Genomic DNA, 20693 nt, shown 5'->3' with positions numbered 1-20693 from the left:
CATAAAACAACTGGCAAAAGGGGAAGGAAATAGAATTGCAAATCCAAAGACTGCAAAGAACTTAAAAAAACCAGACGGATTTAAAATGAGAAAGGCTTGTGCCAAAGGTCATGCTCTCGAAAGACACTACAGGAGAAGGCTTCTTTCCTAGTCTGTGATGTTCCTCTACCTCTTAAAGGAAAGAGTAGAGAAAGTGCCCTATGGATGAATTTCCTTCTAGACATCAGTCCAAAGACAGATCAGGCTATATGTATTTGGTCCTCACAGCCACTAAAGCATGAAAATTGACACTATCTCAAGGCCGTTATTTTACTGACTTCCTTTTTGCAAGTAAAATTCTCAGTTTTGGTGTGCTAGTCAGAATGAGTGGAACAGCTGTCATGTGACATATTCAAGCTTGCTTGAAGACATGTTTGAAGAGAAAAAGCAATCAGATCTAATGATGATTAGAAATGAAACAAAGCAAGAGACGTGATGGAAAAGCAAGATGACAGCTCTGAATTCTAACTGAGAAGCGGTAAAAGGGCACTGAATGGGACTTTGTGTGATGGGTATGGTACAACAAATAAAGAGGTGGTCAGGGCAGACATTCTGGATTTAGTGACATCAGAAATATTTACCTTACAGCCACTTCCAGCTTGACACAACACAGCATGCAGAAGCTTGAAGTGCATGGGTCTGCACAGGAGAATCACTAACAGGGCTGGAATGTTCATCAGCAATTGCCCAAACACACACAAGGGGATGGACACAACGTAACTCACGTCAGTTCCCAAACAGATAAATCTACAGGCAGATAACACACAAACATCAATCTTGGAAAAAAAAGCATTCTTACCGCTTCTAGCTCCTTTTGGGTTTCATCCTCCATTCTCCTAATGTCTTCCATAGTCAGATCAATCCATTTGTCAATCCAACAGAACAACTGGCGATGAAAGTTGGTAAATATCCTTTTTTCTTGCTTTAAGAAGATAAACAAACATTAGATAATAGGTCTACATTTTGCCAAAGACTGGTGAAGGGATTGCAGCTGTTCAATTTGAAAAGTTCCAACCTTTAGATGCATGCTGCTTCACATTGCTACAGGTTCAGCCCCCTCACATTCCTCAATCCAATTTAAAGTCATCTCATTTCTCACATGCTTTAACATAGTGAAATTTGTTAATTTTTTTCCATCAAAAAAAAGTTTCAAGAAAGTTCAGCGATTTACATTACTTGAAAATGCCAAAGAATCATTTTAAAATCTGTTCTAGCTCCAAGATAGCACTAGACAGAATAAATGTAGCATCACAACAGCTAGAATGTTTAGCAAGAACTGTATAAAAATCTATGACAGAACTGTCACAGGTTCTGGCTTACTATTAAAAAACAAGAACAGCCAATTCCTGATGCCAGAATGAAGCAAAAAGGGAAGTACTTCTGACTCCAAAGATGGCACATTTGCAATTTGTACCAAATCAGCATCCCAGTAATATCTGATGTGTGATTTCAAAAGGTACAAAAACCTTGAGAGTTTTTGTATATTCAAGCTAAGGATTTCACAGCCCTTTCATTAAAGTACGTGACTTGGATGATGAAAGAAGCATCATATAAACCATTCAATTTGCAAAATTAACAGTATTGCTTCCGATTGCTCAGATAAAAGTAGTCATGTATATATAACACAGAAATCTATTTAACTACTGTAATTCAGACTTCTACACATATTCAGTTACCCAGGCTGTCACCTAAAGTTCATGTCTTCTTCATGTGGTCCCAGATTTTGCATCACTCGAGCTGCTGACTGTCCTCAACAACAATGCTGATCAAATCTAACAGTTGGTTCTTGACAACTAGCAGACAGAGATAACTTCCTCTAAAGAATCAACTTCACGTAAAGCAAGGCAAAAAAAAAAAAAAAAAAGTCCTATCTTCAAATACTCCTCAGATACCACAGAATCAGTCTTGGCTCCACTGCTCAGCTTATTCCCTAACAGCGTTCAGTTTGAAATATGTGATGGGCAACTCCTTCCCAAAACCCTCACCACGCTAAGGACAGTCTCCAATGTCTCCTTACCCTTACTTTGTACTGTGGCCATCACAAACTACCTCTCCAATTACTATTGTTTGAAGCTTTTCTCTTTTGCTGTTGTATTTATTGAAATTCATAAGCATTTAATGCAGTTAGCTGTGTGGTCCCTGCAGAGCTAAGAGCCCTGGTTACCACAATGAAAAAGGTCTGGTGTTGGCTGGCTGTGAGGAAACACCACGGCCAATTGCTACTGGAATATCGTGTTTTGGTTAACTCGCTGTTACAGCACATTCTCTCTGGATTACAGAAAACTAGCATGATGGTCTAGATTAAACACTTTGCCTACACATAAGTTTACATTCAAAATATTTAGTCATACTTTAAAAAATATTTTACAATTCATATTCTAATGATACAGCAGTAATGAAATAAGACACAAACATAATTTGACAAAACAGCACAACTGCCAACAAAATCCTAGCGCACTGGATTCTACCTGCGTCATACCTGGTTTTGCAGGCATTCAATTAAAAAAAAAATCAAATACTTTAGAATTAGCAGAAACACAAGAATAGTTTCATAAGAAAAGTAGAACATAAAATACTAGAGAAACACCAGCACGTTTTATGCAACTTTCAACTGATGAGAGGAAAAAAAAAGAAAGAATGAAAGAGCTCTCTTCCTGGCACGTGTTGTTGCTTACAAAATCAAGTGTTAAACCTACGTGACACAGACTCTGCATATACTTTTGCTTTTTGAACTTAGAAAGTTATTCTAGTACCACCAATAAAACACCATTGCTAGTAGATCAAGACACAAATGGTTGTATTTGCTGAAGAAACAAACAAACTGCTTGACAGTAAGCAACAGGGAACTTCATCGCTGTTTCTCATCAAAAAACCCATCAACACAGAAGCACCCTGCCTACCTCCGACCCCACCTCCCCAGCAACACCCCAGCAAGGGAGAAGCACTTACCTTTTGTATAAAGTTTTCAACTTTGTTCTGCAGTCCCCACCATTTAAATTTGATAGTCACCAACTTGTAAGCACACATTTTAGGACACTCTTCATCAGTTGCTAGCTCTTTCTGTTTATGGATAATGGGAAGGAATAAAAAAGAAAAATTTCTTCAGTCAAATTAATTATTAGAAAGTATAATTTTATGTATATTAGAATTATAAATTGTAGTAAATTAAGTAAATTAAAACATTTTATTATAATTATAAATTATAATTCTAAATATAAGTATTAGTAAATACTCTGAACATAGAGTAAAAGGGATTAACAAACAATCAAGTTAAATATGTGAGACAATTCCACCCATGCTGCAAACATATACTACAAATCTTAGTCTTAACAGGGATTTCATTTTCATGATTTCCACTGTAACAGACTTTCTGATGTTTTGAAAGGACAATGAAGCTTGATTACAACAGCTAGCACTAAATTGTTTTTTACTTTTGGGTCTATTGTGCAAAAGCAATTATAATCTGAGTTGCTCAGTACAACGGTGGAAAACACGCACACTAGGAAAGATTCAGATAACAAAAAGCATGTAACCACCCCTCAAGTCTGCTCCTCACAAAAGCAGAAAACTTCAGCTTGCTGCACCTCTGCTCTGCCCACACAGATGCTGGCATGCCCCCCCGTCCCACCCCAGCAGACAATGCCAGAAGGGTATGTCTTTACCCAAGTGTAATTTCTAGTGGTGGGACATAACATACATAGTCATTTTTGCATAATGAATTCCAGACCTTCTGACTGCTACTACGAGAAAAATAGGGAGAGAACTTCTTTATCATCAGTGGCAAGAGGCAGCCGTAAGACCAACTCAAGGTCCTCTTCAAAGCCTACTTGGAAGCAGCTCCAGCTCAAGGACCTTGTGCAAAAGAAGCATCCCCAGAAGAATGAACTGAGGGAAATGCAGGAGACACCCACCACCATTTCCTAGAATTCCTAGGTTTCTGTCATAGTTCCGACATCCAAACAATTTTGAAGTACCTATAACATCATACGCAGTGATTTTCCTACAATTCACGTGGTCAAATTTACGTAATACAAGAGTACAACAATATCATGTTTTCAGTTTGACAACGCATGTTAGGTTACTCCAAGCCTTGTAAAAGAGGAAGAAGAAATAAGGAAGAAAAAACCCAAAACAAATCCAAACCAAAAAAGGAAGCTGATAGTCACTTAAAAAAAACCCCTGAAATCTGTGTGTTTGGGTTGAATAACAAGCAATTGCTAAAGAAGTCCACAGATTTTTATTCTTTGTATCTGCAACAAACTTCTAAGTAGAAATATTTTAAGCCAGATTTCTTTCAACCATGAAACGGACAACTCCTGTTGGTCATGCAGACAGTAAAAGATTTACCGCAAGATATACCTAACAAATAAAACTCTTGGTGAATAATGCATATTTATTTAACACAGAATTTTTATCACAAATACTCATCACCAGAGAGCACTTAAATGAAAACCAATTATCCTCACCAGACTGATGTTCTATTCATGAGCAAAAAACAAAGTGCTGTTGTTGTTTGGTGCTCCCAAACAGCACGAATCTATGTCCAGGCATTAGTAAAAGGACAGAACTAAATGGAACATACAAATTCAGTGCTGCCAGTTCTAAGCATTCAAAGTTCTCCTCCTCATTTTACAGCTGTTTTTAAAAAAACAGACCACTAACTCCCCACTTTCTTTGGGTCGCATAAGTCCAAAGAGGCCATTCCTGCATCAGCCTCCTGCTTCCTTCCTTAAGAGGAAGGACAACAAACATCTAAGGCAGGATGCACATTTTCAGCCCGGTTCACAAAAACTAATCCCTGCAACAATTTTACCCTGCTAGCAAGAATACTTAGCCCAGGTAGAAAGAGTATTACAATAACAGGGGTTTGAATACATGCCTCCCCTCATCATCATCTCAAAACCCACAATATACTCGTTTCCCATGAGATTCCAGCTAATGCTCGGGACCAGGACAAACCCGCAAGTCAGACCAAAGGTCTACCTGGCTCAGTATTTTGACAGCAGCAAGTGGCAGAAACCTATGTAAAAATATAAAACCCAAGGAAGAAAATATTGATAATTCACTTTGAAATTCTAGCAATCTCCAGCTACTTATAAGCTCAGAAACTTTCTGAAGCAGAACTATTCCATCTTTGGACATCCAAGGGGAAGAATTAAGACTATGTTGGTATGTGTAGATTGCAAAATCACAGCATTGCTGAGGTTGGAAGGGACCCTCTCTGATGCCCAGGTGCAGGAGCCCTGCTCAAGAAGGGTCACCTACAGCAGGCTGCCAGGACTGCGTCCACTCAGGTTTTGAGTATCTCCATGGGTGGAGACCCCACAACCTCTCTGGGCAACCTGTTCCAGTGTTTGACCACGCTCCCAGTTTTCTGGTGTTCAGATGGAACTTCACATTATTTTTGCATCTATGCAATTGGACTGTCACAGGATGAACCTTCATCATGTTGAAATGATGACATTAGGAACAGCTACGGCAGCACCAATTAGGTCAGTGGTATACAGTGACTGCACCCTCAGCTCTCATTAAGACAAACTGAAGTACGTGAGCACCCAAGAGGCAGCTACGCAAGCTTTTCTTCTGGTAATGCAGTGTAATGGCAGTGAAGAGTCAGCTTCAGGAGCCCGCTAAAGCTCTACTGAGACATTCAACAGTGCAGTTACAGCTGCCTGTGTTGCCATGTTGTTTCCCATCCTTTCACAAAAACCTGGTTCCCTATTTTTTCCCCCTAGGTTAATTGCCACACAGCATTAAAACCACTGTACCAGCACGTATGGAATTAGAGGGGTGAACGGTCAGCGCTGCACAAACATGCCCCTGAAACTACAGTCTCATTCCATGGTGGGACAGGAGAACACCTTAAGTCCTCGAATTCAGGCTGCTTTGATTTATGATCTCAGGCCACCTGAGAATGAGTGTGGTACTACACAGTGGGAAACGAGGATGCTGCTCTGTCAGATGTGGTGGTCAGTTATTTGGCACGTAAGACACCGGTCAAGCTTCTGATAGCAGAAGGGTGGTGTATCTTCTGCCTACTTTCTGCTTGCACAACCATGTTTTAGGCCAGGGAATTCAAGACCAAAAGCTTGCTGGTCCAGTGCGTCCTACTCTAATATCTGATGCTTATCTTGCTGCTTTGCAAAAACTAGTAGTAAAATAACTAATGAACTAGAAGCAAATTCACACCTCAGAGCAAGTCCGTCACACTGTATTTGAGCAGAAACATTCATGCTGTATTTAGAACTTTTTTGGGTAATGAAAGACTGAATGCTTTTACAAGAAAATTTAAACTTTACCTGGAGCATCATTTGCAATACATTTTAAAAACCCTCAGCATTTACTTAAGCATAATTCATCACATAGGAAGTAAAATTATGCTACTGTCAATGAAATATTTCATTTATGGTAATGACAAAAGTGAAAGACTATATTCTAACTGGTAACTAGGGGCCTACTCCTGACAGATTGCCTGTGTATTCATTCTAGCATACAGCAGTTTCTGTGAGGATATCTGGTGTAGCAGACAAAGTATATTTCCTTCTGAGATGGGCATATACGCATGAATTTTGACGGCTGTCTGTGGAAGGACGTGCTTTGTGACTGGGGCAGGGATCAGGTGTTATTGGGTTCCATGTGGCATATGCTTATCCACAGGAATTTTGTTTCTGAATTTGAGATGAGCAATGTTCTGGAGGAAATGGAAGAGGACCTCAGGCAACCGATTCTAAGAAAAGTTATTTCAAGAAAGGATCATCTTTATGTATGCAGCAACTGTTTAGGCTAAATTGTTAAGCATACAGGCATTGCAAAAGGTACATATGGGTGACACATACATATTCTGACACTGACATATTCTGCACCAGTACTTATGCTGCCTACTAAGGAGTCAGTTCTCAAGCATGACTTCCCTGCAGTTCAGTATGTAAGTTGAGCAAATTCATACTGGATGCGACCAAGTGCTAAGCTTTCACACTGCAGTCATATTGACAGCCACATGAGAATAACTCAATAATGTGTTCAAGCAGAAAGGTAACACTAGTACTGAAGAGCTTTCACGGAATGTAGCATCTCACATTAAAACAGACTTATCCATGTCCAGTAAGGACATCATGGAAACCCAGCACACTAAATTTTAGTCAGACTTAAGGGTGGAGGAGGAGATGATGTTAAGCAAGCAGTCTGCGTAATGAACTTCAAAGAAAATTCCCAGTATACAGGCTTGGGCAACTGCAGCCCTGGTAAAAGGCCAGATGACTTTACCTTGAAATAAAGCTTCGGTCAAGTCATCTTCCCATGGTTACACAACAACTGTACATATTAGAAAACTGGTAAATGACCAAACGTGGAATATTGATTCCCCAGACCAACTCAGATTACATACGCCAGATTGAAAATTTCAAGAACACAGCAGATGTATCTATGCATGCACGCACACACACACATGCAAACAGGGTGTATTATCTCATTGAGGGAAAATATTTATCGTTAAATACCGGAGGTTTTCACATGCATTTTGTATACACTCCAAACAAGTGAAAAATACCTAGATACTCAATATGGCAAGGTGAAGACAGGCTTAGGTTTAGTTGCCACTTTCTTCTGCTAGTTTTTTTTGTAATTTCTAAATAAAAACATAGACATGTACTATCTTTTACACTGCTCTAAGAAACACAGTTATAACCATTTAAATATAAGGAAGTTTCCAACTAATTTTTTGCATTTTAAGTCACCTCCAGTGGCTACAACAGCAGGCTTATGACTTCCATGGAACTCATCATAGTGCATATTCAGAGGTAAATCTTGAGTAAGGATAATGTTCTCCCAATTTAATTTGCATAGTTTTGTTTGGTTTTAGTAGTGATATTAAACTTTGCTTACTAACACATTTAGAATTTGAACTCAATACAAAAAAGTAGCATTGAATTTCTGCCTGACTGACAGTGCTAGTATCTACAGAACTGTGAACTACTTTTTTCTGCTGATAAAAACTTGCTAAGGTTGTAACATCAGTTCTTAGTACCTTCCAATTTGGCCCCAAAGGTCCTCTCTTCGTCTTAACCGACTGGAATAACGCAGGGTCTTCATCAGCTTTGTAGTCCTATAATATAAAAAAAAACACAACCCCAAGAGTCAGAAAAACCCAAACCAACCCAGATTTCAGTATCTGCACTGTATTAAGCTTCTGTTCAAGACTACCAATTGATTCTCCTGAGTGGTCTGGACAGGATGGGTGCAGTTAGCCTGACTTCGGTTTGTGTTGAACACTCCGTCACACCCGCTCATTCACTCTGTGCCACCAGTGGTGTCTCATTATCTGTTTGTACTACACAGCACACGAGCGCTGCCTTCTAGGTCAGAGTTTTCTCGTGCTGTGCACCATACGACAAACGCTATCCTATCGCTTTTGTAAACTTGAAGACTGGAAGAGAAAGCAATAATACAGAAACTAGTGTGCTAACATTATCCAAGGTGCAACATATATCCACTCCCGAGAACACAGAACAGAAGGGGAAGGTGGTGTAAATGAACTAACTTGCAAAATTAGAAACTGCATAATCTCAATCTGTGAGACACGTCACCAGGCTAAGCACAGAGAGGGCACAAGGCAGCAGTCTGAGTGGCACTGCTTTACAACAGACATCACTGGTTAACAAGTCATATACAGTGGGGAAAAAAGCAAGTATCAATAGAGTTGAAGGATGACAAATGCTTCCAACGTATGAGTTTACTTAATTTTACTGATGAGGGGTATGAAAATTATTATTATATCAAGATGATACTTTGGAAATTAGAAAAGGGTTAAAACCTCTGACCTCAGTAACTGAGAACATGTAAGGTTTATACAATGTATGAAAAACATCAACCTAAGAATACCGTTACACCCATGCAGCCAAGGAGAACTGCAGAAGTTTAAGTTATTTTAAAGCCAAGCAAATGCTTGGTGGGTGCTACAGAAAAGCCCAAAAAAGTTTAGCAGAGTTTAAGGTCTCATTTTTACAAACAAATTTCAACAAGGACAAAATTTGCAGAACATGGAGTGAAAGAAATACTATCAGAAAAGTAGCTACTGGTATCCCCCCCTGCATCAGAGAGTTGTCACAAGGAATCACATTTGTAAACTGCTTCTAAGATGAATTAAAACTAAATCTTCACCTTTCTACTGCATCCCCCTGTATTCAAAATTAAATACTAGCAGCAGAAAGATAGACGTAAATTAAAAAAAAAAAGGCTCTCTGAATATTAAAACTGAAATATCGATGTTTCTTCTGAGGCATTTGAAATCATCTAACTACATCTCCGCTGCAGCAGCAGTGTTTTGGAGAACTGGTTTCCCTAGATGACCGAGTTACAAAGTTCACGTAGACAAAGGCATGAACATAAGCACATGTAAAATAAACCCAAACACTGTAATGTTATGGAGCAGGAATTGTCAGCTGGAGTTATACAGGAGACCACTCTAATCTAATATCCTCTCTTAGTGGCCAGTAACAGACTCTTCATGGAAGGATGCAAAGAAACCAAGACAGAGCTATCACTCCAAGCAGTGAACAGTTTGGTCTTGCCTGTTCTGTGGGGTTTTCTTCTGGAAAGGATATGAACTCTGCCGTTATAGAGGATCATACAACTGGGTATTCCTCTTCACTTTTATTCTTGGTCTCAGTTGCACCCTGTGGTAATTAGTGACTAATGGATTATGAACTGTGCAAAAGTTATTTCCCTCTCCCATCATTCTGAGAGGATTTAATATTTATTCTCCATATTTATTCACCAGGAAAATCCAAACAAACCTGTGAAAAAACAATGCACTCAAAAGAATTCCAATCAACTTACTTCAGCTCTCCTGAAACAGCTCCATTTCCCTATTTTTCATGGTTAATTCATCTAACTTGAATTCAACAGATGGTGCTAGTGCATATACAATTAAGGAGCTATTACATGAATTCATTGTTTTGGCTGTCACAAGTATTGAACATCATGTGTAACATGCTGGTTTCAAATCTAGATTCTTCCAATAGCACAGATGAGCAAAGTCTACTTCTAGATTGAAATTCCAAATCCACAGAGCAAGGCTATACAAATTAGTTATTAATGCTTTCATAACCATTTTGATATTTACAATGCACTTTTTGCAAGCTAGATGGAACTGGAAAATCTAGGAGGTCCTCTCAGAGGAATCTGATTTCACTTACAGAAAATTAGCTGTTGTTATTTGACACTTTCTTCTCCCCAATTTTTTCACAGTTCTTTTAATGTACCTACCTACATTGTGTATTAAAATAGGCTGAAGAAACCTTTTAATTGATTTTTTTTTGCCCCAGCCATTCTGTAATTAATATATCTAGAAAGTTTGTTCAGATAAACTTCCACATTAAGCATTCAAATATATACTTTAAGAATTGAGCAAATACTTCCTAGAAACATCTGAGTCAAAATACATTCAATCACACTGCTAATCAATATGTTTTATGAACTTCCACAAAATAGTATTTTCCTCTACTTCTCCCTCTAAACTGAAACAATATGTTTATTTAAAGAACCCAAATAATAGCTAGCCAAATTTAGCAGGGTGCTCCCACACGTGCTAAGGTATTACTTTACCTACCTCACAGGTACAATCTGAGGAATCAGCATAAGCACTGTACATTAACATGTAAATTCAGCAACACTTAAATGTAAGTCCACTTGGATTATTATAATTGCAGAAAGACTAATAGCAATATTTGTCATCTGAATTTTAGTAAAATCCCACTTACTTATGATTTTACTGAAATAAAGCACATGCGCTTTTTAGAGACCTCAAAAAGAACAAATACATCCCTTCACATATGATAGTTTCAGTGTACAATATACAGCCCCAACGCTCAATTACTGCTGCCTGTGAGCAATAGCATCGAGCAAGACAGCCTGCTGGCTTTGTTCGCAGTCTCTCTCCTCCAGGAAACCAACGGGGGAGGCGAGCAGAGGGCGCACGATTTACAGTCCTTGCCACCAGCTGCAGAACTCTCATCTCATTAGTTATTTGCAAATACTGTGGGTGAGGACAGCTGCAACCTACTCGAATCCTCAGGTCCTGCATATTCTGGAGGCTGAATGCAATACACATTCCCTCTCCTCTCCCCAATCCTGGGGGGGGGGGGGGGGGGGGGGGGGGGGGGGGCGGGGGGGGGGGGCGGGCGCAGGGGAAAAGAGGTATTTTCTTTACAAGTAAATCACCTTCAAGAAATATATGGAAATACTACAGCAGAATATTTTTTATAGAAATATATTTAATGTCTTAAATTACTGATTATGACTGCCTTTTAACAATTTCACTCAAACACTGGATAGAAGACACTGAGAAAAGGATCAAGCTATAGGAATTCATAAATAACTTTCCAATAAATGTTTGTTCTAGATAACTAATTCCTGACATGGGTATTGCAGCCTTTTTTGGCGTAGTGATGTGCTAAACAGAACTACAAAATACAAAAGCTTCCATATTTTAGTGCCAGTTTTGTAAATAAACCCACGTTCTGCATTAGAGACAATCCTGAATGTCTTAGTTCAATTGTCTGAATATCCTACCAAGGCAGAGCTCACACTGTAGTGGTGTAGGGCATATGGATATCCATACCATAAACTCCATTTGCACTAGCGATACCCAGAGGATGCTGCGGGGCCTGTCCCAGTTATAAGCACAGTCTCACAGCATTTTATGACTTCATCATATTTAGGATGTTCTCTTAGTTAAAGAGCATTTCTGTGCTTTCTTTAGAGGGGGGGGAAAAAAAAAAAAAAGAAGAAAGTGCAGTGCAATAATTATAAAGAGATTGCTGTCGAGCTTCCATGGACCATTACAGAGCACAACAGACCAAACCAAAAAGCAACAGAAGGACAATACCAAAATGAACCCAACATATGTAATATACTGGGATACTGGGAAACCATGAGAAAACATAACACAAAACTCTTATGATACTAAAATTCTGTGGTACATCCGTATTTTGAAAGTTACATTAATTTTTGGCACCCTTTTCTCTAGAATACATTAGAAGTGGAAGAGATACAGAAGACAGCAAGAATGATTATGGAACCAATTCCATTCAAATGACAAAGTAGACCATGAATCTTCAGCCTGGAAAAGACATGACTGGGAGAGGTAACATACAGAAATCCACAAAACCAGAGAGGGAACATATGTAGCTAGGGGCTGGAGCTAGAAGGTGAAAACCATAACCAGATAAAATTGTCAGCCATCCAAAACAAAAATGAAAATCTTTTGCAGAAGGAAAACTAATTACCTTCTGATAGGCAGTGCTCAGCTGAGCCCATGTGTTTGTGCTGCAACAGGACATGTTTCTGTGCTGTAAAACTTTTTTCCAAACTGCTCACTAGAAGGACAGATAAGCTGCAGTTCTCACTCCTCACTAAAGCTACAGTAGTGCATCCTCATGATGAGTAGGATGTAATTTGGACCATTTCTTTACAATGGCACACTCTGCAGAGATTTCACTACATAACTGTCAAAGATTACACCAGACAATACAGCTCACCAGCACTGGATTTACCATGGAAAGCCCCAATATAGAGAATGCAGCGAACCACTTCATTTTAACTACAACCATCTTAATTAAGCGCAACCTGTATCATTAAAACGGAATTTATTAGTCAGTGCTATTACTTTAAGAAAGGCAGTACAGAGAATTGGGCTATTGTGAACAATTTTCTGACCCATGAAACAATCTGGGCCTCAATAACACGTGGAGGCACCAAAATGCATAAAAAGATAGAAAGCAGAACATCTGTTCCCTAAGAAAGATGATAATAACACTACCACCACCACCACAGTATTGCAGAGATGGTGAATTTGTAATACTACTTATGTTTATACTATTTATATTTCATTATTTATATACTTATTATTTTACATGATATTATATAAATCTATTATTTATTGTAATTGTTATGTTTATACAATTTGTCATGCCTTCTGGTTCCAATTAGACAACCCTGACTGTAATTGCTGCTTAACTAACCCTTCCTACGCCTGTTCCACTGGGAAGCAGGGAGAGTAAGCAGCAGAGTGGAGGTTTTCACCTTCCTTAACATCCAGTGTTGATCATTACTCAAAAAAACCACACTATTCTGGTCCAATCTGAAAATGTCAATACCCGTAAGAAAAATTCAGAGGAGACCGGATGAATCACTCCACCTGAGATTATAAAGCACACATATTTTGACTAGCTGACATACTTGTAACTAGACCGTACCTTTGTACTAGCTTATAAGACCCAGGACGAAATCAGTTTCAAAGATCAAAATCCTTTCACTCTAAATTTGTCATCAAAGTAATTGCCTTTACAGTCCTCTAGTATCCAGTAACTAGAACAGACAGGAAGAATCAACACACTCGGAGAAGTTTACACGGGACTAATACATAGCTCAGCACCAGCAAGATAGCCAGGGTTAAACACACACCAAAGATGTAACGCCTCAACTCACTAGAAGTTGCCATAAGGCATTGTCAAAAATCTGCAATACAATGGTTCCAAGCATGCTTATAAATATAGAAATGTAACTGATCTACTTTCCTTTATAAGCACTACAACGTGAAATCTACACAAAATATTAATAAAAAACTCCAAAACTTTAGTCATCAGCACCCTCGATTGAAGAAACCTAAACAAACTTCAGAAAACAAGGCTTTTTCTCCACCAGAAGGACAGCTTCCACATTCAATATAATGCAGAAGTATAAATGGTCTTGCCACATGATTAAAGTGAAATATACTTGGCGATTTCTACATTTGTACTGCAACCTCCTTCCTGAAAAAATAAAATAAAAACCAAAGCAAAAATATCAAACATTACTATTTCCAAGTTACAGACTGTTCATCCCAAATCCTCCAAAACTTTAATACTGAAAATTGCATTCACTAACAAAACCTGTGGTATCTTGTACCAGAAGTACTTCATACCTGTATGTTACAGTATATACCACACGAGCCTATAGAAATGCACTGAAGAATCCAAATTTTCAAATACACCATGATCAGAAGACTTGTTAAGGCAAGACCTTTGCTTACATATACAATCTTTGTTTTGGCATTTAAACTCGCCTACATATGCAACTTGGATCTGCCTGTTTCATGCTGTGGAATTATTTGACTGGACACCATAGGGACACCCAAGCCCACACGATACGATGTTATCTGCCATCCTACCTCTCACTGCACAGGAACATAGGTAAAAAGCAACTGTGCTCTTGTGTTTAGGACCCACATACATGCACAGCTGGAAAGACTGGGGAAAAAAGGTTATCTACAACTAAAATGTAGGAGGGAAAACAAAAATTCAAAGAAAATAGATGAGTCATTGTAAAGTTTTCTATGCAAGAGACGACATACGGAAGCTTTGAACCAAGACCTTTCCGGACTCAGTTAACCCAAATCCTGCTAAGGACAGAAAAAACCCTGTCTAGATTAAAGTATAGATGGACAAGAGAGCATTGTAGGAAGTCTTCTCAATACACAAACCCTACCAGCATGCACAGAAGATGACTGGACTAGAGCCAAAGTACAAATAAACAACAGTTCTTTGCAGAGTTTAAGGAAAATATCTCTGCAGCAAGGGCTTAACTCCTGACAGCAACAAGTCCTTCTTAGGAAGAAAAACAGGCAGCTGTTGGAACAAATATTACAGCTAAAAATCCCTGAAGCCCTCTTGAAAGCTAGACAGGCAAAACATCATTATGCAGCAGCATAACAATATAGAGGAGCTAAAAACCATTTCAAAGAAATACACAAATATCGTTTCATAGGCAGTTTCCGCTCAAAATCTCAATATAATATGCATGAATGCAACAAACTATTATAAAGAATTTAGAGCGCCCTGTGAACCACATAAAATAAAGTAATAATCGTAACAAACCCAGAATCAGGTGCTTCTTTACAAATCTCATTCTCACTTATAAGACCTGCTAAAAGTAATAATGGTTACTGCTGATAGCCCATAGCTCACTCTACCAAGTAGTATAAAACTTGAAAGCATATACACAGGACAATGATTTTAAGAAAGCTTTGAAGAAAGTACCTAACATAAAATGATACAAGTCTGATGTCTTATCTACAAATTCATGAAAAAAAAGCTTCCTGAACACAGAGTGGCATAAGACTAACTAGACTTTTCAACTCAATATTGCATTAGTTTTTTTAAACAGGAGAACATACATACCATCAGTGTTATTTAGCAGAAAACGCACATAAAGTTGACTGTGGAAGGAATTGTGTAGTAGCACTTTTCTCCAATACGATCCGTAGCTCTGAATACTCATTCACAGCACAATAAAAGATAAAAGTACATCATATTCCCAACTCAGTGCGTGATTCCTGAGTCTCATAACTGAAGCAATCACCAGCACTACTGTACACTTAACTGATATGCAAGAGGAGGATTTTTGTATTTTGGGCAGGTTTAGCTAAATGGCTTTTAATAAGAAATGTCTTACAGTCATTCCCCTCTCCTGAAGAGTCCTGTAGCAACAGGACAGCTACCAGGTGAACTATTCCTCAAAATCACCTTTGAAAGAATGCCATGGTTCAAACCAAAAATAAAATCAGCCTTCTTAAATTAGCACAGACATACACTGCAGTGTTGTGCTATGTACTAGAAGTTAAAGGTCTTACAAGACAGTCTGGAAGATATGAAGATTATTTAGAAGCATCCAGGACAGTATGAAAAAAGCCTTAGTTAGGGGATAGAAAACAGAAAGGGGCAAGGAAAACACTAGTAAGCAAGAAATAAGTTCTATTTATAAATACATAGCTTGTTGCATGGGATGTGCAGTTCAAGTTGCATACTTAAAACAGCAAGCCATGGGCACTACTGAAGGAATTAAGCAAAATTCAAAGTGTGTACAAGTCATTCTATTTTCTAAAACAGTAAATAACATCCCAATATGAAGAAAGGCTGTTGCTGTAAGCAGGCTGAAGATTGGGAGAAAGTAACAGGGCCATCTAACAACCACCTGGGCAAACACTTAATCCTTTGCATCTTTACGCTAAACAAGTACTGATAGAGGTTGAACAGTTCATCTATTCAAAATCACTAATTCAGACAAGCGTTTTTCAATAATACTAATGTCCAGGGCAAAGCAGAAAACACACTTTGGGGCAAAAAGTCAGATCTGTAGCAGTCAGTCTGTTTTCTACACATCTCTGGATACTGGCACCTCAAAGAACCCTGGTGACCAGGGACACATCCATAGGGTGCTTTTCAGGGGGTGCTCTCAGCACCAGACACTCTCATTTTTGATGCCCGAATCCTGATCACCAATGTATTTTTAAAGAAGCCAAGGACATTAAAGGATCCACAATCTCCTGCATCTCTCAAGTACTGTAGTCACTGAGCTTTCCTCAGCAGCAGCTATAATAAAAAGACTGACCACTCCATATCCATAGCTATTGTAGCATTCTTCGACAGACAGTAATTTTGTAGGCTACAGTAAACACCGAAGTTAGTTTGACAGTGGATCTTCACAAGACTTGAGAAACCACTGCTGAATAAAGATATGACCACATGATCCAAAGTCATCTAGTTATCATCCACCAGCTGAGCATCAGTAGTGGTCCATACACCCACATACCTCACCCAGGCACCAAAATAAGACAGTCCCGCAGAACTGAAGTCCAACAAAAATACGGTTTAAGTCAATAGGGCTTTCTCATGCTTCTTCAAAAAGAAATAGTTTATTTTACAAAATCAAGAACAAGAGGTAAATTCTGATCCTTTTGCTACTACACAGAGTCAACTTTATGACCTAGATAAGATGTTCCAAGACTATTGCCAAGAAAATGCATGATGATACTAATCTTCTGGACTAATAATATAGACTTTTTAGATACCTATCACACGATAAATTAAGTCTAAAATGGGAGAGATCCACCTATCAGAAAAACAGCTCTTTGTCTCAAGAATCTTTTAACACTCTCTTACAGACTACACAAGAGCATTTCCTATATTCCATTATATTTCTTCAAACTGTAGAACAAGGGTAGTACTTACTGCACAGCAGATAGAAATTCTGTATCTCTAGTACTTAATGCATGCATTAAGTAATTTGACTGATCTGTATAAAATTCTGAGAGCATTGTTTCAAGTAATATAAAGAAGATCCACTATGACCTAGAACAAGACTTCATTTCTTCATCGTACAAAACCAGCTATAAACCTGATTTCAATTTCTTTGTTTGCACTACCCTCTACTTTCTTACAAATTGTTTCCAAAAACGTAGCCTCTTCTGATGTTAATTGAGTGTTCACTTCTGCTTACTCTTTAAAAAGTTTTACTCTCCTGGGAAATGATTTTTATATACAAATCACATAAAGCTACATAGATTGTATGCTGGAGATGATTAAGAGAGGGCAGGGTTAAATTTATATCTAAAGAAAGCCACACATGTCAGCCAAATTATTTCTATACATACGTAAATGAGCATGAGTTAGCATATGCATGCTATTAGTATCTTAAAGAAATTTACTATTTTTATATTTATGCTGATTGTAGTTCTGAAACTAAAGTAACTGACACACTACAACTGGTCAGACAAGGCTCATTCACTGAACACGAGGATAAATCTTGAATATATGAAAACTTCTATCAAAATTGCTGGATCTTATAAATGTAGTTCCATTCTTTTGGTCATTACTGTTATCCAAGATAGGCATTTGGGTTGCTTTTCCAGGCAAAACAGCTAACGCTTTCATAGGGGACATTTACTTTCCAAAACCAGCAGCCTTCTCTGAAGGCATAAAGTAAGCATATGCATCAAGACAATTTTGTTACTATGATGTAGCTGAACTCCCCCCCCAATTCCTCAAGTGCCATTAGCTAAAGATATTAGCATAAATGTAAAATCATTCACATGGAGTCACAAGCAGTAAAGAGAGAGAAATCAAAGGCCAGAAACTGCAAATTTTCATAACAGAAGAGACTACAAGTGTGGGTGCCAGAGAATTTCTGCTAACTAATCCTTAACTGTCCAGAAAAGGGGGTAAAGAAGTGGAGTGGAAAGGGTGTCAGCCTACAGCTAACTCAGAGTTATCAAAGTCTGCATGAAAGTTTGAGAACAAAGTCTGTCTTTGTTTAATAAAGTCAGGACTTTGCAAAACTGCATTTCTGGGAGATGAAATGGAAATGAAAATTTGATTCACATGGTGAAAATTAGTCCCAGGTATTCCTACACAATGATGGGCTATACTGTGAGTTTGAATTTGAAAATACTTGCTAAAAAAGTAAATGGTTAGAAGTTACTAAAAAAAGAAAGAGAATGTAGAAACATCAGAAGAGACTTAAGACTCTAGATTAAACCACTCTGCACTCACAGTTTAGATACTCTGTAGGTCAAATACACAAAAGAAAAAAAGAAAAAGAAAAAAAAAGAGGATAATGTACTGAAAATAGTTCCAAGGATTTTGACATATGAAATGGCTTCCACATGAAGATGGACTTAAAGATAAGGACCCTCAGCTTAGAAAGATAAGCTAAAGAAGAGGTGGGGGAAAAAAAAAAAAAATCAACATCTGTAAGATAAAGTGTGCAGAAAATATAAATAGGAAACATTGCTCTCCCCCCACTCCAATTAAATGATCAGCCAGGCAAAGAAGAAGTATTTTTTTCCTCCACACCATCTAACACACTACAGAATTCATGATGCTATAAAGGTCAAAAGTGTCAATGGGTTCAAAAATGGATTAGATGTGCTCATGGGCATAGAGGTGGCTAATAAACGCAATAGGCCAGATATAACCATTGGCTCTGGAAGTCCTTTAAACACAGATTGATCTTTCAGAGGTATGCATCTCCCAGCTTCTAGTATTCTACACTTCCCCAAGTTCATTCCACGAGCATCTGCTACTGGCCACTAACAGGACACTGGGTTAGATGGATCTTTGTTCTGATCCAAAAATATAACTTCTTCTAGCATACCACCATCTGTCAGACTTGAGCACAAAGGAAACTGGCAATATCAAAGGCAGGCCATGTCATCTAATAGTGCAAGAGGGCATACAGCATAAGCAGTGCTGTTCACTAAGAGTACTTCAAACACAATAAATACTTCACCACACAGTAATAAGCACAACCCTTTGTTTACACATTCTGTGATCAAGCAAGCACTCTGACAGATGACAGCATTGTAGCTGTCTGCCACAATTCCAGGCATGGAACAGGGAATGCACAACATACATTTACCTGCCAGTTCAGCTCTAAGGTCATATGGAATGCCTGAAAGAACAAGCGGCAGCAAAACCATTCCTCGTTGCATCAAAATAGGCAAGACATTTAGTTTTGTTTACAGGGAGGTTCTCCAAACAATGCATTTTGACACATGTAAATCCACAGATCATCTGTTAAATATCACTTAAGGAACAGTGCAGTTTATACACTTAGGTTGGTAATGCAAATGGAAATTTATGACACAGAAACCCTTCCCCTTCACAGACCACAGCCCTTCCCCTCCCTCCTCTACTCTTCTCCAAAGGAGTCTGCAGGATATCCAAGCATTTATTTTCAAAAAATAACAATTAAATAGTATAAAGAACGTCTTCTTGCACAAAACCAAGACAATCAAATTTATTGTGTGAACATAAATTGTTGTGTCGATATTAGTGCATGCCATTTTCCTACTATCCAAAAATTAATGATTACATGAGTCCAACTGTTACAATTAAACAAATCAGACAACAACCCCAGTAGACACAGATGTGAAAGCAACAGCAGTAAAAACAAGGAAGATAGCCACATAAATAAGTACGGTGAAGCTGCCCTCTAAAGTTGCATAAAGCAGCATCCATATCCTACCTCCTTACTCAGATCAATCATACACACTATGAAAAATTGGACATGACCCAGCAATGTGTGCTCACAGCCCAGAAAGCCAATTGTATCCTGGGCTGCATCCCCAGCAGTGTGAGGGGGTTGAGGGAGGGGATTCTGCCCCTCTGCTCTGGTGAGACCCCCCCCCCCGCAGTACTGCGTCCAGCTCTGGGGTCCCCAGGACAAGAAGGACATGGAGCTGTTGCAGCAGGGCCATGAAAATGATCAGAGGGCTGGAGCACCTCTGCTGTGCAAAAAGGCTGAGCTGGGGTTGTTCAGCCTGGAGACTTGAAGGTTCTGGGGAGATCTTATAGCAGCCTTTCAATACATAAAGGGGGCTTATAAGAAAGATGGAGAAAGACTTTTTACCAAGGCCTGTAGTGACAGGACAAGAGGCAACAATTTTAAACTGAGAGAGGGTAGATTTAGATGAGATATTAGGAAGAAACTCTTCCTTGTGAGGCTGGTGAGGCCCTGGCACAGGTTGCCCAGAGAAGCTGTGGCTGCCCCTGGCTCCCTGGCAGTGTTCAAGGCCAGGTTGGATGGGGCTTTGGGCAACCTGGGCTGGTGGAGGGTGTCCCTGCCCATGGCAGGGGGGTGGAACTAGACGGGCTGTGAGGTCCCTTTAAACACAAACATACAACTATGAGCTGGTTAAAAAAAAAAAAAAAAAGACAACAGAGGGGAAAAGAATGGGAATTATTATGAATATTAAGTGTTGTCCCATCAGCAAAATCTCAACACAGCAGATAAAACTTAACTAAAAATCCCTTCATGTATTTATTCCAGTAGAATTT

General features: G+C 38.8%; 1 protein-coding gene across 2 annotated transcripts in view; it reads right to left on the bottom strand.

Moving 5' to 3' along the window:
- PITPNB (phosphatidylinositol transfer protein beta) overlaps positions 1-20693 on the bottom strand; it is a 34045-nt gene that overhangs the window by 4004 nt on the left and 9348 nt on the right. For both annotated transcript variants that reach the window (XM_075769314.1, XM_075769315.1), the window contains exons 8-10: positions 8063-8140; positions 2989-3099; positions 839-961 (exon numbers count right to left, since the gene is read on the bottom strand). In XM_075769314.1, coding sequence (XP_075625429.1) covers positions 839-961; positions 2989-3099; positions 8063-8140 — 312 coding nt within the window. The remainder of the gene's footprint in view (positions 1-838; positions 962-2988; positions 3100-8062; positions 8141-20693) is intronic.

This window comes from Balearica regulorum, chromosome 17, assembly GCF_011004875.1.
Source record: "Balearica regulorum gibbericeps isolate bBalReg1 chromosome 17, bBalReg1.pri, whole genome shotgun sequence".
Lineage (NCBI taxonomy): Eukaryota > Metazoa > Chordata > Aves > Gruiformes > Gruidae > Balearica > Balearica regulorum.
The sequence above is the reverse complement of the archived record's forward strand: the minus strand, read 5'-3'. Positions and strand labels throughout refer to the sequence as shown.